Source organism: Poromitra crassiceps (genome assembly GCF_964638095.1).
Source record: "Poromitra crassiceps genome assembly, chromosome: 1".
Classification (NCBI taxonomy): domain Eukaryota; kingdom Metazoa; phylum Chordata; class Actinopteri; order Beryciformes; family Melamphaidae; genus Poromitra; species Poromitra crassiceps.
The window spans coordinates 67,578,684-67,605,797 of record NC_139623.1 but is presented as its reverse complement, the minus strand read 5'-3'; the positions used below and the strand labels follow the sequence as shown (position 1 = coordinate 67,605,797).

At 45.2% G+C, this 27,114-nt stretch overlaps 1 protein-coding gene across 1 annotated transcript in view; it reads right to left on the bottom strand.

Moving 5' to 3' along the window:
• LOC310781710 (sodium bicarbonate cotransporter 3-like) overlaps positions 1 to 27,114 on the bottom strand; it is a 143,768-nt gene that overhangs the window by 20,885 nt on the left and 95,769 nt on the right. Inside the window, 4 exon segments of the mRNA XM_083642312.1 lie at positions 7,583 to 7,744; positions 17,217 to 17,322; positions 18,622 to 18,867; positions 26,144 to 26,277. Coding sequence (XP_083498438.1) covers positions 7,583 to 7,744; positions 17,217 to 17,322; positions 18,622 to 18,867; positions 26,144 to 26,277 — 648 coding nt within the window.

Below are 27,114 nucleotides of genomic sequence, written 5' to 3'. Positions count from 1 at the left end.
TTTACAATAAAGTGCTCGTCATTGTCAACGATAACGTTATCTGACCTGGCTAACAGTGGATACTCGCTTGCTTGTTGTGTACCAGCTCAAAGTAGTAGGCTACGTTCTTTATTTTGTGTGTGTGGGGGAGAAGAGAGCAGGGGGAGGGAGGAGGTGGGGAGAGGATGGGAAATGTGGGAGAGGAGAGAGTGTATGGAAGAGTATGGGAGTATAGAGGAGTATGGGAGACTATATGGAGAGAACAGGGAAAGGAGGGCTAGCTGACACAACATTAACAAATTACAGTAGTAATAATAACACATCGAACAATTATATGATAGAGAAATATAGACACACATCTTGCAAACGGACATATGTCGATTTCTTAGCAACCAAACTATGCTTAATTTAATTGGCTGCAAGCCTTTAGTAGTGAGTCCCTTTGCCAAATAAACACATGTTCACATATAGAGCTTATGGGTGCCTCGCTTTAGGGAAGAATGGGTGCCATGCTTTAAATAGTGGTGGAATATTGGAGGGGATAGAATGGGTGCCATGCTTTGGAGTAGAATGTGTACTATGCTTTAGAGTAGTGGGGGGAGGGGGGAAGAGGAGAGAGCAGGAGAGTGGAGGAGGGAGGGGGAGCGGGGGGATGTGGGGGAGGAGAGGGCAGGGAGAGGGAGGAGGTGGGGAGAAAATGGGAAAATGTGGGGGAGGAGAGAACAGAGAAGGAGAGGTGGGAGGGTGCAGGGGAGGGAGAGCAGGGGGAATGTGAGAGAGGGGAGAGCAGGAAGTGGCAGGGAATGGGGAAAAAATTGGGGAGAAGGAGAAGGAGCAGAGGAGGGGAGAAAGAGGAGAGAGCAGGAGAAGGGAGGGGGGAGAGCGGTGGGATGTGGGGGAGGAAAGAGCATGGAAAGAGAGGAGGTGGGGGGAATGGGAAATGTGGGAGAGGAGAGAACAGGAAGGGAGAAGAGGGAAGGAGCGGGGGAAGGGGGAAAGGGAAAGAGAGGGGGGGGGAAGGAGAAGATCAGACAAACTGACTACTCTAGACATTAACCAGAGCTAACTGGGACATAGGGGATCTAGCTAATCTACAGCCTAGTCTGGCCTGTCCTATTCTGCTCTAGTCTGATCTTTGCCTGAACACTATAACTTGTTGGTGGTGGACTGGGGAGGTGGGTGGGGTGAAATGATGGCTTCAGAGGATGGTTTCAGGGGGAATGAACAGCCGCGATGCCGGCTGCTGCTGTGATCCTCCAGAGTGGGGGGTGACATAGAACCCTTGCTATATACTGTATACTAGGGAGGACTGACGTCATGCCTGACGTCATGAACTGAGGACAACTGATGTCATGCCTGACGTCACGCTAGGGCTCCACTGACGTCACAGGCTGATCAGGTAATACAGATATGACGACCTCTCTCTCAGCTTGAAATTTGGTATGGAAACCTCACTACTCAATATATCGCAATAGCATATCGCAATATCACAATACTATCGTATCATGACTTAAGTATCGTGATAGTATCGTATCGTATCGTGGGGAATCTGGTGATTTCCCACCCCTACTACCAACCACCTACTAGTACACCCTGCAATCACCTAGTACACCCTAGTCTCATGATACCAGGCAACTGGAGATCTACGCCTGCCTACGAGTCATCGGGATTTCTAAATGTAGGATAGTTGCTCGAACATCGGCGAGTGCAGCTGCTAACAAACCTACAGGCCTTACATTTAGTCAAGGACACACCTTAAGCTGCCTACAGTATGTAAGGTTTTTGCAATGTTATAAGTTTATTGCAGGCCACACTGTGCGACATGGATCTAATAAACTTGGGTACAACATCAGGTTTGATGTGTGTAGACTAAGGTTGTCAAAAGCATCAATAGTATCAATAAGTACACTGTATCGATGCAAAAAATGGAAATGGATACAATACTCATAACAGGTAGGGACAAGTATTGATAAGTATCAATCTATTTTTTTTATCAGATACAATACTCATTTACAACAGTATGATACCAGCAGTGCTTTCTCTGTTGCTTCAACAAGCTCAAAGTGTTCTGATAGACTGATGATTGGAGCAGGGGTGAACTCTAGTATTGTGATAACCGTAGTTGTGGATGGCACATACTGGCTCGCAGGTTACGATGCAAGTACATGAGTAGGACACCATCAGTGCGCCCAACTACGCAGCGTGCGTCATCCAGCTACGTCGCTATTGTGGTACATAAACAATAAAGCTTAGCTAGAATCCATTTGGGATGACAATTTTGCCAAGAGAGCTTGAGGTAATGTAAAGTATTTATTAGCATCAACTATGATCATGCGGCATTTCATTTCTATCGGTTGTTAGTAGACGAAGGTCATAGCAGCAGTCACACTGTGAGATTGTCACGCTAAATTGCTGACACTGATTAGATTAAATTTTATTATGGATATCAAAATACAACACAATCCAAGGGATAGCATGTGAAAGTACATTCACTTATTTCCAATATGGTCCCTCTTGTTAAAAACAGGACATACAATACACCCAACATATAATGCACATTACAGGTCAATTATTAGGAAATAAACAATACAAAGAAAAACAATAAATATAAGTACAAAATTTCGTGGACAAAAGAGCCTCGCCAACTATTCTAGCTTACTCTGCAATCATTTCTTGCATTTCCACTCAGAGAACTGGCCGTCTTAACTTCGTTGGGGAGCTTGTTCCATTCCTCTCCCCCCGTGTAGAGGAGTGTACTTCTCCCCACCTTGCTTTTTAGGTTTGGTAGTTTCAAATCTGTTACACTGGCTCTCGCATGAGCATCCCATACAAATTGAACATACTTTGTAAAGTAACTTGGACAATGGTTGTGTAGAATTTTATGGACCATGAAGAGTTTTAGCTGTTGAACTCCATTTTACACTGGAAGCCAATTCAACTCTTTAAAATGTGCGGGGCTGATATGAGTTCTTGGACTGAGGCCAAGGACAATCCTCATTAATTAGTTTTGGGCTATTTGAAGCCTGTCTTTTGATCTTTTAGTTAGACCACTGTACCAGGATATACAGGTATAGTCATAGTGACATTGAATTAAGGACGTACCTAACAGTTTCATGGTCTTCTTGTCCAAGAATTTAGCTATTCTAGCTAAATACTTTGTCCTTGAGTGGATCTTCCCAGTAACAGAGAGGGCCATATCTTCACCTGTCATACTCTGGTCCAATTTACATCCCAGATATGTTACACAACATTTTTCCTGTAGCTTGGTGCCATTACATTCCACCGAGGAACTAGGATGGTCCCTTAATTTGTATTTAGAACTAAAAACAATGCATTCGGATTTTCCAAGGTGCAGGGATAGTTTATTTTTGCATAGCCATGAGCTTATGTTGTGAAGCTCTTTGCTAAGGGATGATCTGACAGATTCCAGGCTCTCTCCCGATACCAACAAGGCAGAATCATCTGCGTACAGAAACAAAGGACATGAGCAGGCTGATTCCATGTCATTAATGTATAATAAAAATAATAAAGGCCCAATTATGCTTCCTTGGGGGACCCCGCAGGTGAGGTCTCTGGGTTCAGAGAGCACTCCTCCTTAAAACCTATAGCCTTTAGTTTGCATAATAAAATTTGGTGGTTGAGAGTGTCGAATGCTTTTTGTAAATCGAGCATTGCCATTCCGCAGGACATGCCGCTGTCAATTTGCTTTTTAATGGAATCGGTTAAGAAACTCAGACATGTATCGGTTGAATAAGACTGTCTAAAACCTGATTGAAAATCAAATAAAATATTGAACTGGTTAACAATTAAAAATCTGCTCATGAACAGCTCTCTCTAACATTTTACTTAAAACACTTAAAATAGAAACAGGCCTGTAGTTGCTTTGTTCAGTTTTACTGCCTTTTTTGTATAAGGCAGTAACCTTGGCTTTTTAAAATTTCTGAGGGACTATCTGAAACCTGGGTTTAGGCTGTTGAGCTGAATGTGTTACACAGAGTAAAAAAAGAAGAGAAAGAAAAAATGCAACAAAAAAGGCATTGGCTGCTCTCGGGTAACAGTGTGGCAGCTTTATTCCTGTTTACAGTCATTTACACAATGTGTTAAGATTGGTCAGATTTATCAATGTGGGAACTGACAAAAAAAAGGTAACGCTTAAATTGTATTTTGCGGTGGCAAAAGGCGTGGTGTAAAATTGTGGGTGCACTTAAATTATGTGCTGGTGCACCTAAATTAAAAAGTAAGGTGCACCAATGCACCCAAGGTAAAAAGTTAGTCTGGAGCCCTGCAACTTGTTGCTGAGCCATCGTACAGCACATGTTGCGGTACCACAGTGGTTACAAGCACACACCTTCTGCATAGCACCGTCCCAATATCAAGCTCCGCCCTAAACACTCTGGATTGGTTCTGCAATGCTTTTTTTAAACTCTAAAATTGATTCCACACAGTTTTAACAATGAACGCTGGGAGAAAGTTCTCACTGTCTCTAGTTGAACAAAGCAGATAGAGACTGAGAACTGAGTCTTACTGCTGGATTCCACTGATACCGGTTTCAGACACGGTTCTGGTTCTGGTTCTGGCTCTGACTCCGTTCTGGAGTCTCAGAACCTTGGTGCTTTCTGGTGAACCAGCCCGAGTTCACACCAGTTTAAGCGGAACCAAAGTGGGAGGACGTTATTCGGTAGTCCTGTAGTCCCAACACCAGTGTTGTTTGGATATTTCCCAGAAAGCTTCGAGGCGGCATCACTTTTTACAAGAAAACCATCAAATCAGCAAGTTAGATAAGATTAAAAAGTTAGATAGAAATAATATTTATTTTTAACACAACATGCAATTCTGGAATATTTAAATATTGGACAAAATGAAATGTAAACCCTAAGAGAAACACACATACAGCGATGGGGTATACCCCTCGCAAATACAACGTGATATAGTGAAGTGGGAAGTTTGACCGTAACACGCCAACAAGAGTAGCTTACTTAACACGCACTTTTTCAATAAAAACACATTTATTTGGTCTGGCGTTCGAGTGAACCGAGCCTTGGCCATCTCTTCCGCAAGTTCGGCATACGACTTGCTCTTTCTTGTACTGCTTTCTAGCTTTTGTTGAAATTCGGCAGATGCTCAAATCGCCACTAAACATTTGGTTTCCTCAGGAGACCACTGCAAATTATTTTTCTCCATGTTGTCACTGCCTTCTTCTCCTTCCTGCTCGTCTTCACAGCCTAGAATAAGACTGATGATGTCACGGTTCACAAGGAAAAAACTACTATGGTACGGTGCTATGGTTTGGTTCAGACGCGTAACCAAGTGCAGGTTTTGAGGGGCCGAGCCCGCCCACTGAATCAGCTGTGCCCGCCCTGACGAAAAGCTGTTATTTATTTATTCTTTCCATGAGACGTTGTACTGTTGTACTGTCTCTTTAAATCTCTGTTATGACGGAATGACCACGGGCTACTCTGCATCTGGTTGGCTTACCCTGATACTCTAACCAATCTCACTCCTCATGTCTAAAACCTGACCAATCCCAACTAAGGAAGGCAACGTATTAGCCAATCACAGGCTCACCATCTTTGGTTGTGTTTCCCCATCCTAGGTATTCCTAGGATGGTGAAATAGGGATGAATGATGGTTATCAGAAGCTATTTAACAACAATAACACCGGCAGAGCAGCACATGGCGTAGCATCGTCATCGAGCAGCGGAGCAGCAACGAGCAGCATCACTCCTGGAGCTAAGAACGTGAGCAGCACTGATGTAAATAACCACTGAAGCTAGCAGTGATATGCTATAATGGGGCATTTTAGGTTACAGCGCCAAGAGTTCTTGGCACAAAGAAGCCCAACAGAGTGATCCTCAAGGCTAGCAGCCCCCTTGTAGTGCCGGCCCTAAGATAGTGAATGCCCCCCCCCCCCCCCCTGTATTTCATTCTGGGAACAGGTCTGGTTTGGTTCTGTCCTCGGCACCGTGAATGTTTGTTCTGGGAACAGGTCTGGTTTGGTTCTGTCCTCCGCACCGTGAATGTTTGTTCTGGGAACAGGTCTGGTTTGGTTCTGTCCTCCGCACCGTGAATGTTTGTTCTGGGAACAGGTCTGGTTTGGTTCTGTCCTCCGCACCGTGAATGTTTGTTCTGGGAACAGGTCTGGTTTGGTTCCGTCCTCCGCACCGTGAGTGTTTGTTCTGGGCACAGGTCTGGTTTGGTTCCGTCCTCCGCACCGTGAATGTTTGAGGAGCCGAGTGTTTCGTCTGGCCCAGTTTTCTGACTTGCTGATTTGGTCATTTATCCTTGATTTTTGTGCTTCTCCCAAACTAGACTACGTAGTTAAATGGTTTCTTTGTTTCTCCGTTTTAATAGTTTCTTGTCGTTATTTCCTACTTTGTTGTGCTGTAGCCTACAGAGACAGTTAAGAAATAGCTGTTGCATATCGGGATGCGAGACCGGAAGCAGCCAAAACTCAAGTGGGCGGATTCGAAGGTCTGGACCCAAGCAACCTCCAAGCGGCTTCCATCAAAAATAGAGGCATTTTTAGCGGAGCAGAGTGGAGAGCTGCTTCTGAGATGCGTCAGGGCTGCGGCGCGACACGTCTGGTGTAGAGGTCTTCACGGGTCCAAAATCACGGACCCGGAGTGGTCCGGACATTTGTGCCCGGACCCGGAGTGGAGCCGTCTATTATTAGAAATCTGAGACCCGGCCCCGTTCAGAACCGATAAATGGTGGACCCGTGTGGACCCGTATATTATTAGAAATCTGAGACGCATGCAGATGCATGACTGAAAAGTCCCCTGGCTAACGTTAAATGCGAAGGGACACGCCGCCAACATCTTCACTGTGCATGGCGTGCATTAGAAAGTGCGTTTCACAGTGATACATGGGGGCTGCTAGTATTGTTAACGCTAGTTAGATAGTACAGTAGTGTGGCAGTCTCTAATATGCTACCGCCGTTCATTCCCCCAAAAGCACACACAACAGCGCTAGAAACAATCACATACATGTTGTGACTTGTGTACTCACCATGTGATCATAGAATAATAATCCAAAGTACGCGAAACTGTCATTTTCAAAGTAAATCCATAGCGAGAGGAACCAGCAAGAGTGGTTCCAAGAGGGTTACCTCTCTGCAACGAAAATCACTTCCTTGTTTGCCTGAGACGCATGTGTACCCATGCGCTCACAATACATGCGCTTTATGTAAACGAGGAAGTAACGTAATTTTCGTTGCAGATGGGAACGCTCTTTGCTACTTATTTTCTCTATGGATTTACTTGCAGTTTGTGACAACAAGCCTCACGTGCGCTGTTTTGATGCGTTTCTCTCGTGATCAGCGCTGATCACGGGTCTTCTCGGATCCACTCTTATTACACATAACGATAAATAGACCCGGACCCGTGGGGACCGTAATTGACCATAAGAAATATGGACCCGGACCCGTACGGGTCTCGGAACGGGTCCCGGGTCCTAGGGTCCGAGTAGACCCGTGAAGACCTCTAGTCTGGTGTAAACACATGCAATCACTAGAGCAGCTGCGACCAGCTCCGGCAGCTGCCTGGCGGCCGCAGCGCTTCTTGCCTGCACATGGTGGATTCTGCCAGTCAGAGTGTGTGCAGACCTTGGTGGGGAAGTAGCGCTTGGTCTTGAACTGCTTGAGGAAGGCCGAGAGGAAGAAGGTGGTGAAGAAGAGGATGATGGACCAGAAGAGGACGTCGGGGATGAAGGGCCCGTCATGACTGCAGGCCATGCCCTCAAACTGCCCCCGCATATCCACACACTCCTGAGATGTAGGTAGAGATAGGGAGAGAGAGGGGACGGAGAGAGAGAGATTATTAACATTAGAAAAAGAACACTTAAAGGCCGGCTTTTCCGTGGGGGATATGAATATATATTAAATCTCACGCCCCTAAGGTTTTCAAATCCGTTGAAATTTTTGAAATTGGTTGTTTACAGCCTGAGATATCACCAGAAATCCACTCTGTGTGGTGGGGGGGGTGGTGGGGGGGAGGTGCGGGTGCGGGGACTCGAAATACTACATTTCCCACAATGCACTGGGCTCGCGTGGCCTTCGTTTCCATGCCCACCCCTCAGGCGTTTGGCTGATATCAAACTCCAGTAGGTGGCGGTAATGCACATATATGTTTGCCAACCGCCATAAAACTCAAAGAAGAAGAAGAAGAAGGCTTCGACAATAATATATGGAGAGAAGAAGAAATAAATAGAAAATAAATAGAAAATAAATTGCCTCCAAATTGCACCAAATTTAAACTGAAGTATATATGTCGGGAGATGTCTTCATAAAAAATTTTTCATGCATTTTAAGGCATTTTCGTAGGAGTTACGCGCATCTGATGTTGTAACTATTTTCTGTAAAAATGTGTAAAAACGGGTACATTGCTCAGCGTTGATTTCGTTACTTCAACCCACCCACTACTAGATGTAAAATTTGACGAGCTTTCCAATGCCGCCAGTCACGTGTCTGTCCGTGCTTCCGTTCCCGAGAAAATCGTCTCTTTGCAAGGAGCTATGGAAAGCTAACCTAGCTACAGCAGGCTAGGTGGTCGAAAAAGATGGCTGCCTTTTTGTTTTTCTTCAGACCTCTGAAGGGGCGTGGAGGACCTCTAGAGGCGGGACCATGGCTCACAACAGTTGTAGTTCATAGGTGCACGACTTCCGCAAGGCGGACTTGGGCCAGATGACGTGAAACGCGTCGGCTGGCCCAAAAAATATGTGAGAGATGCTTGATATCTCTGGGAGTGAAGCTCCAATTTCAAAAATTTCAACGGATTCGAAAACCTTAGGGGCGTGAGATTTAATATATATTCATATCCCCCACGGAAAAGCCGTCCTTTAAAGGGGGACTTACTGTAATGGAAAATTATTGATCGATTGTTTATTGATTGATTGATTATTAGTTATGGCCCTTCTAAGATGTATTTTGTGAACTGTGTTCTTCAGTCATTGCAGAAGATTGCTGTACAGAATATTCCTGTGAGAACATGTGCAAGTGTCTGTGGGAATAGACTGGATTTGTTATGTATTCTAGTGAACATCAGATTAACTATTGACGTCATGGAAACTTACTAGGGAGCATGGAACTTTTAGACAGTAGTGGAAAATCACTGGCCTCCAAGGTGGAGGGCGGGTATCATGGTTCAGTATATGATGTGATGTAAACGATAATTCGGGGCTCTTGCATTGACAACGTGGTCAGGAAGAGACCTCTCTGCAGAGAGATAATTGTGGAATAAAAACCTCCTAGGAACACTTGAAACGGATGTCTCATTATTGATGAATCGGCAGGGCACTGCAGCGAATTTTTCCATCACATTACCCCCCCAGATATGTGACAAAACGGCATGCTGCTTGATTTGAAAAAACTTAAGGCGAAGATGGTCTCCTCTTGTCTCACTATACTCTTTGGTTGTGCTCAGAGAGGAAACTTCGGAAATCTTTTACCGGAAAACGACCCCATGACAGTTTGCCCACCGCGTCAAGAAAAATGTTATATGAGAGTTACAAAATCTTTATAAATATCAATAACTAGCCAACGCTGGTGGCCTGTATGGAAACAGCATTGCTCAAAATGGTTTGAAAGTTATATCAATTTGGTCATTCAGTGGTAAACTACTTTACTGCCATTGACTGTCATGTAACTATCGTTAAAAGAGCCTGGTGACGCGACGTTATCGTTAGCCGGCCGCAGCAGAGCACAAGACGAGGCAGGACAACCCCCCCTCTCTGAACACGCTCTAATGTAATCACAATGGGAGATTTCTGCATTAAGGTAAACACGTTAAATTGTTCACCAACTTGTCCTCTAGAATGCCATGAAGTCAGTTTTTCATTTTCGTTTGGGGTTTTTTCGTGATTCTTGTCCAAAGGTGCCGTGCGCCGTGTAAAAATCACCCTCTGCTTTTTCCTCTCGAGCGCGTGACCAGAGCTGGGCCGCAATATAAACACAACATTCTCCCCTCTCCCTCCTCCTCTCTCTCTTCTCTCTCTCTCTGCCATTGACAGTAAAGTGAAGTGGTTGAGTGGTTCTCAATTAGGGCTTTCACACCGGCAGGGCTCCGTGCTGGTTCTGGTTCCCGAACCCAAATTTGAACCGGCCGGCGCGTTCAGACCGAAAAAATAATTGCTTCGGAACCTGAAAAGTTGGTTCTCAGCGGAACCAAAAGATAGTTGGTTTTTCCTTGGGAACCGTGACATCGTCAGTGGGCGTGTCTCATTCTAGGCTGACAACATGGAGAAAAATAATTTGCAGTGGTCTGCTGAGGAAACCAAATGTTTAGTGGCGATTTGGGCAGCTACTGAATTTCAAGAAAAGTTAGAAAGTAATACAAGAAAGAGCAAGTTGTATGCCGAACTTGCGGAAGAGATGGCCAAGGCTGGGTTCACTCGAACGCCAGACCAAATAATTAATAAACTTAAAAGACTGAAGAAGGACTACCGAATAATGTCCTCCCACTTTGGTTCCGCTTAAACTGGTGTGAACACGGGCTGGTTCGCCAGAAAGCACCAAGGTTCCCAGACTCCAGAACGGAACCAGAGCCAGAACCAGAACCAGAACCGTAACTGTCTGCAGTGGGATGGCCAGGCGGATTGAGTAGCTGCTGTATGTCCTATAGGGCTGGGCGATAAATGTCGATTGTTTGTTGTCTATTCAGTGGCTCATATCATCTTGGTAACTACAGTATAATACACAACTTGATTGCTACATTTCACTGTCCCACTGCTTGTGACTACTCGTGACCGTATCGCCCAGCCCCAGTATATCCTGTCTGTTCTGTTCTCTCTCCTCTTCCCCTGCTCTCTTCCTACCTCTCTCCCTCCCCACCTCCTCCCTTTCCCTGCTCTCTCCTCCCCCACTTGCTCTCCCCTTTCTCCCCTTTCCCTGTCTCTCTCCATCATAATATTGTTCAACCATGTTGTTATTATTAATATTACTACTAATGTGTAAATATCGTTCATATTACTGTTGTTGTGTATTGCTCTGTATTGTCACGGACTGAAGGACACATAATTGAACATCACTCAATGCGACACATACACAAACACACACTCACTCAACCCCCCCTCCCCCACGTTCAGTCACACCCCCACACTGGACCCAGCAGCCAGCATTGTAAAGGCTGAATTATACTCGACCAAGTCTCCGTGCAGACCCCGCGCTGGGGTTGATGCCATTATACTCAGAAAGTGATCAGCATATATTGTACAATGGTAATAGTGAGAACAGAAGGAAAGCTGACAGAATAGACTCGCTCACTGCATAATAATTTAAGGAAGACTCCTTAGACTAATTTTCTTTTATTTACCCATAAAGTGCTCGGTGCTCATAGTGAAAATAAAAAAGCAAACGTTTCGGTCCTAGGACCTTCGTCAGTGCTTGGTATAGTTGGTATAATAGTGTATAATAGTGAGAACAGCCCATGGAAAAGTCGCAATGAAACGCTATTATGTGCAGTACTGAGTGCGCTTTCACTCTCAAACGACCCCACATCAGCACATGAAGGAATCACCAAACTTGTTTTTACTGAAAGCCGTTTTACTTCTCAGCCCTGATTGCCTACTCTGTGAGGCTTTTAATCTCTCTCAATAATGCTCTCAACACAACACATTTACTTGGTGAAATGACTAAAAACGAACAGTTGCAAATCAAAGTTTATAGCCTACCACATGGGTCAAGAAATGTGGCGAAAACACAGCTCAGTGTTCAGGGCTCAGTGGCTCGAATGCGTCCATGTTTGGAGAGAAGCCGTGCGCTGCTCGCGCTGTTAGAAAAAAAATCATGCACAAGGCGAGCGCCCGACGGAGCTAGCGAATAACCACGCCCAACAAATTTACGTCATTTGACGCGCCCGGCCCGCGCTCCACCCACGCGCCCTTCACGGCAGGGTGAGCATAATTCAAGCTTAACACAGACCACCCCCGCCCACACACACACACACACACACACACACACACACACACACACACACACACACACACACACCCACAGTTTTTCACAAACACACAAACACAGAGGAAGTGTTCATTGTTTTATATTCTATTGTTGAATTGTGCCTCTCCTTTTATCTGTATTACTGCACTTGATGCTTTGGCAATATTGTACCTGTCATATTTTGTGCCCCCTTGAGAGAGAAGGGGGGGGAAAGAGAGGGTGGGCACAGAGACAGACAGGCAGATAGAGTGGAACTCATGGCGCAAAGTTATTTTAAATGCGAGGAGGCATTGCTCTTAATCTGCTGTCATCCTGCCTCGTATTCCCAGGTGAGCTCCGTTTCCCCCTCTCTCACTCAAAGCTGTGGTGTGTGTGTGTGTGTGTGTGTGTGTGTGTGTGTGTGTGTGTGCATGTGTGTATGCCGAGCCACATGTCAGACAGAGCTGAGAGCTCTCTCTCTCACTAGCTAATTAAAATGACAACAATCACGTGAAAGATCACCCAACAAAAGCAACAGAAGGTGGACTCAAATCGCAGATAGCCCATATATATTCGTTCCATCCACCAACCCTACTGTAGCCGAAATAATAGTGAACCAATACATAGAGATAGATAGAGAGATATAGATAGATATAGATAGAGTGAGCATGTGCATGCTTGTGAACATTATTTCTTAGCATATGAATTATTGTAAACTCAGCAGAAATGAACGACATGAAAATATTTATAAAACAAATTGTATTTTAAATTTCCATGACTTTTCCCAGGTTTCTCATGTCCATACAAACCCTGAAATTAGTTTGTACTTGTACTGTTCAGTAACTTGCAAAATAGTCTTAAAAACCAACATGAAAAAGAATCGTGATAAGATCGTGGATCGTGATCCTGCCTGAAAAAATCATGATATCTTTTTGCCATAATCGCCCACCCCTAGGTCACAGAGAGTGAGTGACCAACACACACACGCACGCGCACGCACACACACACACACACACACACACACACACACACACACACACACACACACAGTATGATGTGATCGATCAACACTCATACATGTGTGAACACTGTATACAGTATACTGTAACTGATATGTATCCATCTCAATGTTGTATTGTAATGTGTATTATTGTGTAATGTGTGTGTAATGTAATCATTATTTTGTTTAATTGTTTCTTGATGCCTTGGCAATATTGTTGTTGTGACATTCATGCCAATAAATTGAGAGGGAGAGAGAGGGGACGGGGAGGGAGGGAGAGAGAGCGAGGGGGACACAGAGAGATGGGAGACACAAAAAAAGAGAGAGAGGGGACACAGAGAGATGGAGAGAGGGGACGGGGAGAGAGAGGGGACGGGGAGAGGGAGAGAGAGAGAGAGAGGGGGACACAGAGAGAGGGAGAGAGGGGACGGGGAGAGAGAGAGGACGGGGAGAGGGAGAAAGAGGGGGACACAAAAAGAGAGAGAGAAGGGGACACAGAGAGAGGGAGAGAGGGGACGGGGAGAGGGAGAGAGAGGGGGACACAGAGAGAGGGAGAGAGTGGACGGGGAGAGGGAGAGAGAGAGAGGGAGAGGGGACGGGGAGAGAGAAGGGGACACAGAGGGAGAGAGAGGGATACAGACAGAGAGGGAGAGAGAGAGGGGGGACACAGAGAGAGGAAGAGAGAGAGGATAAGTGAGTCAGCGGTATATACTTACAGTATATATGTTTAGTTTTTTGAAAAATGTTTGAATACAGTTCTTATTTGGTTATGATTTGTGTGTAAGCTCTCGCGTGTCTTTTTTATAGGTTTGGCCTCTTTATCATAATGGAGTTTGATGTTGCATGTATGTTATTTTATGTGCATGATTGTGTTGCCTTTGTCTTTGTTTTGTTACCATGTGTATTTATGTATTTTATTTTATTTTCTTTTCTTTTCTTTGTGAAGCACTTTTTAAAAGTAAACTTAATTAAATAAAGTGTAGTTATTTTGCTTGTGCGAAGCTGTATGCTACCATACAGGACATGTGAAATCAAAACCATACATTTGAAGATTTACAATGGTTTCTGTAAAATCCCCCACATCACTTCATCCCTAAAACTACCTTCTGTGTGTTTAAGGACATGACAACATTTTATATTTCAAATCAACAAAAATATACTACCGTAATAAGCCATATGAAACAATACACAATCCATTCCTGCACGACCAATACTTTTGTCACTCACTCATTTCAACTCTCTACTAGAGATGCTGCGATCGAGATTTTTCAATTCCGATCCGATTTCGATATTTTAGCTCAAAACCGATCCGATTCCGATCAAATTTCGATACCCGATTCGATACCGATTTCGATCCGATACCGATACAGCACATATTTAAGTCTCTCTATGCTGTCTGATAGCTAGCAGGCAACAAACATTTTTAGGGTTAGGTATGTATGTGTGTGCTTTGGTAATATAGTATGTAAACGATTTAGTTCATCTAATTAATTTGATGTAAAACTAAAACATAACAATCAAATACACACTTCTTTTGTAATGGGTGAACACTGGACACAAATAATTATTGTTTCCTCACACATACACCCCCACTCTGTCTCACACAGGACACATACACACACAGCCCTGTCTCTCTCTCTCTGTCACACACACACACACAGCCCTGTCCCTGTCTCTCACACACACACACACAAAGTTTGTGCATACATTTCCACTGCCAGATTGGAGGAGTCTTTTGTCATTTTCTAATGTTACTTCTCTTCAGTGCAATACGTTTTGATAACGACCTGCTGTACAGCGCCGTTCGCTCAGTCAACTAACGTGTCGTTAACGTGAGTTAGAGGAGAAATATATAGCTGCTGTTAGCTAGCTAATTAGCCATGTTAGCTGCCTCAGTGGGTAACGTTAGCCTATAGAGAGTATTTATCTGACGTTTATGTTAGCTACTCCTCAAACCTGCGGGTGGAAATGGTTTATGCGATGCGATGTATGTTGAAGCAAGACAACGTTTTAATGTACCTTGAATTGGACAAAAATTACGACGGGTCGTGCTCACGCAGATCTAAGCCCTGGCCATCCTAGGCTCAACGCGAGACTCATCAGTCATTCGGTTGAGTCTCGCAAAGTTACACACAAGGTTTGTGCATACATTTCCACTGCCAGATTGGAGGAGTCTTTCGTCATTATCTAATGTTACTTCTCTTCAGTGCAATACGTTTTGATAACGACCTGCTGTACAGCGCCGTTCGCTCAGTCAACTAACGTGTCGTTAACGTGAGTTAGAGGAGAAATATAGCTGGTGTTAGCTAGCTAATTAGCCATGTTAGCTGCCTCAGTGGGTAACGTTAGCCTATAGAGTATTTATCTGACGTTTATGTTAGCTACTCCTCAAACCTGCGGGTGGAAATGGTTTATGCGATGCGATGTATGTTGAAGCAAGACAACGTTTTGGCCCTGGCCATCCTAGGCTCAACGCGGCCTCTGTGTGCTGCTGCTGCTGCTGCATGCTGGATAGAAATCCTGGAGCGGAGTCATGGAATGGAGTGCTTATATCGGAGCCTTGGATCGGTCATTTTCGCTGGAATCCGATCCGATCCGATCCATGTTTTTTGGCTGATATCGCGCCGATATCCGATCACATGATCGGATCGCAGCATCTCTACTCTCTACTGCTAGTTGGTCTTTGATGTTTGTAGAACACGAAACAGAATATCCAATATTGCGAAGTGTTTCAACGAACACCAAGAAAAGACAACGCTGAGACAAAGTGATGTAGGGAATACTGGGAGGTCTGTTCAGAATCTATTTGAAAATCTCAGCTTGTCTCAAACCACGCCTGCATCGTAGGTCCTGCATTATATCGTTGGCTAGCTGGGTTGCTGGGGAAAAACTAAGCAGGGCTGACCATGGTTAGTCTTCGGATGGGTAACACCGGTGCCCTGGGGGGTGTAACCCCTAGCTAAATTCACACACAGGCCTTCCTGCCATCATGCCCCCCAATATGTGAAAAGGTATGAGTACTTAGAAAAGCGCTATATAAGTACATTCAAATTCGCAGTTGTGCTAGAAAAGTGTTCCCCTCATTTCCACACCTGCCACCCAGGAATCAGCTAGATTATATTCTGGAGTCTAACCCTTATAAGAAGAAACGTGTTTCCATTATCTACACAATGTTACAGGGGCAAAAGCAGATATCTTGGGACAAAACAAAGGCGGCATGGGAGAAAGATCTAGGTGAAGAGCTTTCTGAGGATGCCTGGCAGTACAGCCTGACCCGTATTCACACCTCCTCACTGTGCATACGACACGGTCTGATTCAATTTAAGGTGCTTCACCGGCTCCATTATTCAGGAGAGAGACTGGCCAGAATTTATCCCACCGCCGACCCTGGCTGTCCGCGATGTAGCCACAGTCCGGCGTCCCTGGGACACATGTTTTGGACATGTCACACTCTCAACAGCTACTGGGAACAAATCTTTGGTGTATTCTCACACATGTGGACAAACCATAACCCCTGATTTCCACACAGCCACTTTTGGTATACCACCCCCAAACTGCAACGTTACGACTTTGCAGGCGAATGCTTTAGCCTTTGCTGTCATTGTTAGCTCGTACACTTATTCTTTTTAACTGGAAGTCAAAGAAAGCCCCGTCATTCTCACAGTGGTTAAAGGAGGTCCTCTCTTTTTTGCCTGTAGAAAAGCTCAGATATAAAGTAAGCAGAGCCCGCGAGAGCTTAACTCTGACCTGGAGTCCGTTCATAGACTTTGTCGAAGAGTTTTCTTTTCATTGAAGGTACTGTCCAACTGGATGTAATCACAGTATATACAGACGTTCATGTACACAGCCTTGTATTATCAATGACATGTATCTGAACTGAAGTGCGATGTCCCTGTCTAACTTTTTGTTTCTGTTTTTTTTGTTTTTGTTTTCTCTTGGAGCCTTGGGATGGGGAGGGGGGGGTTTTTACCTGTTTTATGATTTGTACTATGTGTATATTTGTTATAATCTGAAAAATGAGAAATAAAGTATAAAAAAGAAAAAAAGAAAAGCGCTATATAAGAATGCAACCAACTATTATTATTATTATTATTATTATTATTACATGCGCAGTCAAGCAATTGTGCATCACCACGGAACCCTCATTTTAGTAGTGAGATTATTATTACTATTGTTGTTGTTATTATATTCTTTTATTTTTTATTAATAAATACAATTCCCAAAAGTCACGCTTCAAGAACTCCTGGCTGCATAGTGTTAGTGGGATATGTAGTGTGTTTGAGTCTGGTTGTTTCAGTGCAGATAGACACAGCAGGGTGAGGGCACCTGGACGGTGAGCTGGTTCCAGGGGATGGATCCTGGACTGAAGCTGCTGTTCCTCCAGATCTGCTGGAGCTCCGCCGAGGCGTTGGCCGGCCGAGAACACTGACAGCTACAACACATCAACAGCAGCACATGACAACAGAGAACACAGAGTACAACTCAGAACAACCCATTCATTTTTGGCTGAACTATCCTTTAAAGCAGGCATGTCCAAAGTCCGGCCCGGGGGCCAATTGCTGCCCGCGGACAAATTTTAAGTGGCCCTTGTGTCTCAAAATACGGTATACTATATGTGGCCCTCTACACAGTATTGGTTAATCAAGCAAGTTCAATTAGCATTTTTTCCCTTCACCTAACGATGACAGCACTATCATACAGTTTGTACAAGAACCAAGTAGGAACAACACAGCACATGCAGAACTAATGTTTTCAGATGGTAAACAAAATCTTTAGAGTACATTTGTATGTGATTTTTTTTTTTTTTATAACCCATATGATGTGAGAAGCTAGCTCTAAACTGGCCCCCATTCAAAAAGGTTTGGACACCCCTGCTTTAAAGGAACTTCTGCAAACTGATTTTGCAGTGTAGAAGGTGAGGTTGTCCAGGTGGTTGTGCATGGTGATGGGATAGAGCTTACATGTAGAAGGTGAGGTTGTCCAGGTGGTTATGCATGGTGATGGGATAGAGCTTACATGTAGAAGGTGAGGTTGTCCAGGTGGTTATGCATGGTGATGGGATAGAGCTTACATGTAGAAGGTGAGGTTGTCCAGGTGGTTGTGCATGGTGATGGGATAGAGCTTACGTGTAGAAGGTGAGGTTGTCCAGGTGGTTATGCATGGTGATGTGATAGAGCTTACGTGTAGAAGGTGAGGTTGTCCAGGTGGTTGTGCATGGTGATGGGATAGAGCTTACGTGTAGAAGGTGAGGTTGTCCAGGTGGTTGTGCATGGTGATGGGATAGAGCTTACGTGTAGAAGGTGAGGTTGTCCAGGTGGTTATGCATGGTGATGGGATAGAGCTTACGTGTAGAAGGTGAGGTTGTCCAGGTGGTTATGCATGGTGATGGGATAGAGCTTACGTGTAGAAGGTGAGGTTGTCCAGGTGGTTGTGCATGGTGATGGGATAGAGCTTACGTGTAGAAGGTGAGGTTGTCCAGGTGGTTATGCATGGTGATGGGATAGAGCTTACGTGTAGAAGGTGAGGTTGTCCAGGTGGTTATGCATGGTGATGGGATAGAGCTTACGTGTAGAAGGTGAGGTTGTCCAGGTGGTTATGCATGGTGATGGGATAGAGCTTACGTGTAGAAGGTGAGGTTGTCCAGGTGGTTGTGCATGGTGATGGGATAGAGCTTACATGTAGAAGGTGAGGTTGTCCAGGTGGTTATGCATGGTGATGGGATAGAGCTTACGTGTAGAAGGTGAGGTTGTCCAGGTGGTTGTGCATGTTGATGGGGTAGAGCTCTCCCAGGTGGAGCAGCTTCTCCAGCGCCTCGTAGATGAAGATGATGCAGATGAGCGAAGCAAATGCCTCCTCAGTAAAGCGGGTGATGTAGCAGACCAGCGAGCTGGCATCGGTGGCCACCAGCACTAGGCAGAGGAAGGCCGTCCACAGCCCGATGCTCGTACGCAGGGACAGGTAGCACAGACTGTAGTCACTGGGGAAACAACCATACAAGTCTATATACTTGCTTTTATAAAATAGGTACCTTGAATCAAGCAATCTGATTGGTTCATAGCCATGGTATATTGAGTATATACCACGGATATGACGGCGGTCCTCTGCACAATTCAGTATCCTATCTGTTCCATTGCCTCTTCCTAGCTGGAAATGCCTGTAAAACCTCCATGGGGAGGCGACTAGGAGGCATCTTTACTAGATGCCCGAGTCTGAGTCTGAGTGCCTGAGTCTCTCACAGGTGACTGAGCTTCTCCCCCTATCCCTAAGGGATATGGCAGCCACCCTCCTGAGGCCGCTTGTATCCATGAGCTCATCCTCACAGGTGAGGGTTGGAATGAAGATTGACAGGTAGATCGAGAGCTTTGCCTTCTGGCTCAGCTCTCTTCATTTTTTATTTTTTTTTAGCAAGTCCTATTGAGATCAAAAATCTCTTTCACAAGAGAGACCTGCCCAAGGTACAGTAGCAGCAACATCTGAGCAGCCATGCTGTACATTTTAAATACTATTTAGTCAGTTTTATTGCTGATTTTTTTCCCTCAGAATTCTGACATTAAAATCTGAGAATTAGTATTTTAATCTCAGAATTATGACTTTCCCAACCTCAAAATTCTGACATTTTTCTAATTGTATTTTTTTATTTTTTTTATTTGAGAATTCAGACTTTAATCTGAGAATTCAGACTTTTTTCCTCAGGATTTTCTATTTCAGGGGTCGTGACCCCAAGGTTGGGAACCACTGTATTAGCGGTACAAATAGTAACCCGCGAATGATCATGATGATAGAGAAGTGCTAGGTAAATAAAAATATTCACATGTAATTCAGAGCAGACCTGCTGAAAATGTGTGCCATTTTCTTTTGTATTACTGGATTCAAAACATGCACATATTATCATCAGCATCTACCACCACTCTGAAGAAATTGTCACAAACTTGGATTTCACAATTATTTGAAAAAATATAAAACATTTACTTAGTGAATCCTACAATTCCTACTACAGTACTGCAATTTTGCAAGCTGCGGCAGGTTATTCTTGGATGGAAAGATGTTTTACACAATGACACAAGGTGAAAACAAGCAAAAAAGTCTAATCCATAACAATCTCACCTCCTGCACACAGTACATATTTTTAACATTGTTTGTTTTTTTACATTAACTCATTGAGTGCCATTGACGAGTATGTTCGTTTTTTCTTTTAGTAACGTAGAGTGCCAAGGACGAGTATGTTCGTCAATTGCGTTTTTTGACGGTGGGACGTGGATCAAAGCCTCAGGCATCTCCTGTACAAATATGGGAGCTATTGAAGGTGTATAACCTATTTTACGGACTCATTAGGTGGCGACAGTGCTCTCCAGATTACAGGAAGGTCCGGAAAACAGCAGGAAAAAGCCGTGATCAAAGAGAAACCGATGCATGCTGCAGCCAGAGCCATATAGATTGCTCTGTCTGCAGCTGACGTTGGCTGCGAACACAGTCAATCCGCGCCCACAACTGAGCTCCTCTGCCTCTGTCTGTCTGTCTGCATATAGTTTCTCCACACGATTACCCGCCAGAAAGGCAGCACCCGACGCCGAAGGGCCAAACCTTTCCCTGCAGTCCGGTTTGGCATTTCCTTGTCGCGCTGGGAGCCGCCCGGTGCACAAAAACGGAGCGCTCCGAAAATAGACTGGGTGCGTGTAGGCTGTGTGTTAGTGTGGGGAGGAGTTTGCAGCTGAGGGGGGGAGAGGGGGGTGGGGCACGCAGGCACCACACAACTACACCACGTCACTACATCAGAAAATATTAGCTAGAGTCAGTGAATGTGCTTGAAATGCTTTATTTCACAAAAGGCTGAATATCTCAGCTTATAATTTGAAACCTGTCTTTTTGCTCAAAACAGCCTATCTTCTCCGGCTCATAACTAAAGAACGGAACATGGTATCAATAAACTTTTTTTTGCAGATGATAGAAGAGAGTCTCATCGTTCTTTGTGCGTGTTCGGTCTTTACATAGTAATATCACACAATATTCTGTGGGCCTCGAGAAATCACTGAAAACGCTCTGAAACTCTGGCACTGGGAGCGTCCGTTCTCCAAAAGTGGCTGGCACTCAATGAGTTAATTACACATTTTGGAAAACATGTAGACAAAGTCCACATGCATGCTGTTTTATATCACAATACTCCATGCATGCATCCAGCCTGCCAGTGAGCTGGACTGTGAGCTCAGTCAACACTAGCCGCTTTCACACCGGCCTTGAAAGCCGTAAAATGCACAGAAAATGGGATCCGCGCCTCCGATGTGAAAGTTGTGAATGCGGGTTGGTGGGTAATTGTTGTACGACTTTCGTTCCACCAGTGGACCTAGTCACAGCGCTGGGTTACCCTGCAACCCGCCTCCACCTGAAAGCGTAGGAGCGGCAAGCCGGAACGGTGCAAATGGTCAGCTCATTCATAAAAAAACTAGAACGACCGCAACGCGGACTTATGCCTCCGCCATTAGTTCATTCTTGAGTCCAAGTGGATGTTGGAGCCAAATTGGAAGAAATTGCATCAAGGCGTTTCTGTGCAGAATTGGAAATTTGAGCCAAATGTGAAGAAATTTAGTCAATGTGTTACTGAGATATGGCGTTACTGAGCTTGAAAATGGCATTTGTTAGGTCACTGTGACCTTGACCTTTGACCTTTGATAACCAAAATGGAATCAGTTCATCCTTTAGCCTAAGTGAATGTTTAAGGCGAATCTGATGAAATTCCGTCCAGGCGTTCCTCAGATATCGCGTTAACAAGCTTGAAAATGGCATTTGAGAGGTCACAGTGACCTTGACCTTTGACCTTTGACCACCAAAATCTAATCAGATCATCCTTGAGCCTAAGTGAATGTTTAAGGTGAATCTGATGAAATTCCGTCCAGGCGTTCCTCAGATATCGCGTTAACAAGCTTGAAAATGGCGTTCGAGAGGTCACAGTGACCTTGACCTTTGACCTTTGACCACCAAAATCTAATCAGATCATCCTTGAGCCTAAGTGAATGTTTCAGGCGAATCTGATGAAATCCCGTCCAGGCGTTCCTCAGATATCGCGTTAACAAGCTTGAAAATGGCGTTCGAGAGGTCACAGTGACCTTGACCTTTGACCTTTGACTACCAAAATCTAATCAGATCATCCTTGAGCCTAAGTGAATGTTTAAGGCGAATCTGATGAAATTCCGTCCAGGCGTTCCTCAGATATCGCGTTAACAAGCTTGAAAATGGCATTGGAGAGGTCACAGTGACCTTGACCTTTGACCTTTGACCACCAAAATCTAATCAGATCATCCTTGAGCCTAAGTGAATGTTTAAGGCGAATCTGATGAAATTCCGTCTAGGCGTTCCTCAGATATCGCGTTAACAAGCGTGAAAATGGCGTTCGAGAGGTCACAGTGACCTTGACCTTTGACCTTTGACCACCAAAATCTAATCAGATCATCCTTGAGCCTAAGTGAATGTTTAAGGCGAATCTGATGAAATTCCATCAAGGCGTTCCTCAGATATGGCGTTAACAAACATCCGTACGGACGGACGGACATCCGTACGGACGGACGGACATCCGTACGGACGGCCGGCCGTACGTACGTACGTACGGACAGACAACCCGGATCCATAATGCCTTCGGCCTGGCTTCGCCGGCGGAGGCATAAAAAGGGGGAAACCATCTCATGCAGCAAGAAAGGCATAAGTGAAAGTAAAAAAAGGCGGCCAGGAGGAATGCTCCGTGCCTAGTAAGTAGGTACTGCGGTGTAGCACTAACTCTATTGCAGCGGGATCAACCCTTCTGTGGGCAACGTTGCAGATAGAGTAGGAAGGCTGATCCGTGAGCGGCTACTTCTGGGACGTGGGTCGGGGTCTTAATCGGCCTCGGCTGGGTCTACTAGGCGTGTATGATGTTGACAGACCCGAAACACCTTACGAGCCCAGTTAACATAACTGATGACGCGTAAAAGCATGTATTTTAAACCTAGAATCCTGGCTCCCCTGGCCAGTGACACTTAGGAACAGACTAGGTGACAACCAAGTATAGTTTGGTCACAAGCTGGAGAGACAGTTGGCGGTCGGAGAGACGGCATCCGGTACGGGATGGGTTTGGCACCCCAGCCTGGCTCTCTCGTGAGGGAGAAATCCACAAACGCTACGGATCAGCCTCCTGAAAATCTGTGCAAAGATCAGCGCGGCCTGGGGTCCTTCAGGCTAGAGCGAGGTGCTCGCAATGACGTGCAGCGCACAGGCCTTCTTGAGGCATCCTCTCTGCCCATGGTAGGATTGCCTTTACCCCGGGAGGGTCTGGTGAGATGTAGGAGCCCGGCCTGGAGTCACCCACACAGGGCCTTAGACCCTCCATGCACCGAAGGGTCTTACAATACTGTGGTGTAGCACTAACTCTATTGCAGCGGATTGGGCGTGATCAACCCTTCTGCGGGCAACGTTGCAAATAGAGTAGGAAGGCTGATCCGTGAGCGGCTGCTTCTGGGACGCGGGTCGGGGTCTTAATCGGCCTCGGCTGGGTCTACTGGGCGAGGGTGTATGATGTTAACAGACCCGAAACACCTTATGACCCCAGTTAACATCACTGATGACGTGTCCCAGCGCATGCTGTAGCATGTATTTTAAACCTGGTTAGGCTTTATGCTCAAACAATGTTGACAAGGTAAAATTAACGGATATAATAATAAGCTTCAGAGGACTATAGCTGTCTGTGGCGAGTTGGTCTGAGGATATTCCCTCTGGAAACCAGCTCCAGAACTGCAATCTGTCTAGCTAGCCAGTTGTGCATTCCCCTACAAAAACTACTAACGTTATAGTAGTCATGTGCATTTATAGCCTATACTATTCCCCCGACGAACCTTATGCAGACTGCAGCTGTTTTTCAGAACGGACGATAATTAGGCTACTTCATGGAGTCATTTGCTTCACAAAAAACTGGAACCAAAAGATAAGAATTAGCCTTGTACCTAATAGGCTACATGATGGTGCATCTGTGATCCATAAAGTCGATCAGATGAATATTGAAAGCCTTGTTACCAGACTTCCGGGTATGGTGACGAGGCAGCCAGCTGCATAAAACTTGCGCTCTCAGATGGTCTGATAATTCCCCCAGTTTAAGACAACTAAGTAATTAGTTATTCGAAAATATGGCGAACAAGGGGGACAAGCAAAGGGTGACAAGGAGTACTGTACCTCAAACAAACGAGAATGATGGAGATTTGATGCAAGAACCCGTGAACGAAAATATTAACAGCGGAGAAAATGGCGGACAGCCACCTCTTCTAGACAGCGTGCTTGCTGCCATACACACTGAAATTAAGGCTGTTCGCTCTGACGTGAAGATGGAATTAGCCAATTTTCGTGACACGATTAAAAAGGATATGAAGGAAGAGTTGGGAAACCTCAGAGAACAAGTGAACCAGAAATTAAGTGACATCGTAACAGAGATGAAAGACACAACGGGCAGGGTGGAAGAAGTTGAACACCGAGTGGATGAGGCTGAAAACTGGAGCTCCGCAGCTAAGGAAGTGATCTGCCATACTGCAAATCCAAGAAGACATGCAGGCTAAACTAACAGATCTCGAAGCCCGTTCGCGTAGAAACAACTTACGCATAGACGGAATCCCCGAGGGAGCGGAAGGAAATAACGTACAGGAGTTTCTGGAGAACTTTATTAAAACAGAGTTGTCGCTCCCAGATACAGCCTTGGAATACAACGCTGCCACAGGTCACTCGGACCTAAACCACCGCAGGACGCCAACCCGAGATCCATGGTCATATACTTATATATACTACTTATATATACTCATACATCATATACTTCCTTGAATACAGAACCAAAGAGCTGGTACTACACTCGGCCTGGAAAAAGAAGGAGACCCACTTCAATGGCAAACGCGTCTTCTTTGATCAAGACTACCCTACAGAAATTCAAAAGAAAAGAAAGTCCTAAAAGGGTCTGCGATTCCAAACTCCACCCCCCGCAAAACTTCAAGTCTTTTTTGACGAGGGTCCCATCACCTACAACCCGGCAAGCGACGCGATGGAGGATCTGAAGAAGAAGGGACTGATCAAAGACGGTGGCGAGAGCAGCAGCGCTGGCAACGCTACCGGTCCCACACCTCTGCAGAGGCTGAAGAAAAGCTCCTGGGAGAAGAAGGGACAAAAAGCAAAATACCAGGATCGACGCCTCCTTTCCGAGCGAGCTACGGATTTACTCCAGAGATTCCGCCGAAACGATAATTGAAGGCTCCATGAGTAAAGGGTTTACTGAGTGACACTGCCCACATACTTCCATCATGCATCCTTTACGTTGGCATGGATGTTTTTTTGTTTTTTTTTATAATTTCCCCCCCCGATTTTTTATCCCATTTTTATCCCCCATTAGTGCTAATTTAATTTATTTATCCTGGTTGCTGCTCCACCCTCTGCCGATCTGGGGAGAGCCGAAACTGGCTCCATGCTTCCTCCGAGACATGGGCAGTTAGCCAGCCGCTTCTTTTCACCTGACAGGGGAAGCTTCACCGGTAGGGCATAGCACGTGGGAGGTTCACGCTATTCCAACCAGTTCCCCTCCCTCCGAACAGGCGCCCTTAAAGACCAGAGGAGGAACCACATTAGCAACCAGGATATTGCATGTTTTGGTGAAGGGGTTCCTATATGAAGGAAACCCCCGGGAGGCACGGGGAGAACATGCAAACTCCACACAGAAAGGCCCTTTTGTTGGCATGGATGTTAAGCAATACATTACACAGGGTTAGTTAACTAGACACAAAACTAGTTGAATTAGTTCCTGTCTAAAAAAAATAATTTCTCAGTAATGTATCAGCCATAATCATGCATCATTATTACCTTGATGCACAAAGAGAAGACTTGAGAGTTGGCTTGACTTGGGTTCTGGTGACTTGGGACTTGACTCTGACTTGTACTTTGATGACTTGAAAAGGTTTCTAAAGTCTTGACTTGAGATCTTGTGTTTGTGTAAAAATGACTTAGATTGAAAGTGATGAGGTTTGTTCCAACAGAAGACTGAATTTAAATTCTGTTTTCTGAATTTGTATGGAATGATTGCATTTATTGAAGTTGAAAATTATTAGACAAATCAAACTCATGATGCTCTTACCAAGTTTTTAGCCTAACCATATTGCAAATCCTAGATTTATCGTTTTCTTTACGATATTAAATTGATACTGGGCTCTTGATTATGATAGACTTGATAGACTTGAGAGTGACTTGGGACTGGAGCAGAGCTGACTCACCTGCAGAAGTTGAAGAGGATCTTCTCGAACACCAGGACCGGACCGGTGCTGCCCAGGATGGTGAGAGGCTGACCAGCAAACAGAGAGTAGGCCACTCCTGTCAGAGACGCTCCCAACAGAGACTCTATAGCACTCTGGGGGGGGGGGGGGGGGGGGGGGGGGGGGCAGAGAGAGAGGGAGGGAGGGAGGTGGGGAGAGAGGGAGAGAAAGAGAGGGAGGGGATAGGGAGAGGGAGAGAGAGTGCAGCATTTTGAATTCTGATCATTTGCGTCAGTATTTAATCTCACTCTGTCAGTGCAAAAAGCCTCTGAGCATGTTGGGGCACCTGCTAACACATGAGTGCTAAAATGATTAATTAATTAGTCAATCGGAAGAGAATTGGTTGATCATAATCCTATAATAATGCTATGATAATCTGTGTTTGTGTATATCATCAAAACATGTTCTGGCGATCTGCCATTTCCACAAACATCACTCCATTCCTCTCTCTCACCCCCCCCTCTCCGATACTATGTATTTCTCAATGGAGACACACACCCCTTGACATGTATCTCCTATCCACCCAATCACAAGTTGACATCTCCCTCACCTGCTTTCGTCCAATCCCCTCCTTACACATAACTATGGCGTAGCCTAAACCTAAGATGGTGACAACTCACCAAGCAGGGGAAGAGGCAGAGACCGTCCAGCAGTGACCGCGCTGTTTAAAATATCCTCGTGCTGAAAAAGTCCGTGTTTAGTAGCGTTGGTACCGCTCGTCCTACGCTAACACTGGATCAACGCATACCGAGGGAAAACCCATTCACAACTGCACCGGCTTCTCAACTCCGTGCTACTCTGGAGGAAGTGATCCCGTGACGCAGACTGAGGTAACTGGCTTTGCCAGAGATCGTTTACGTTGGGAAGTAGTTGGGAAGGAGTTTTCTGTTGGGGAAATTTCGTGTGGATTAATTTTGGGCCTTTTTGAACTA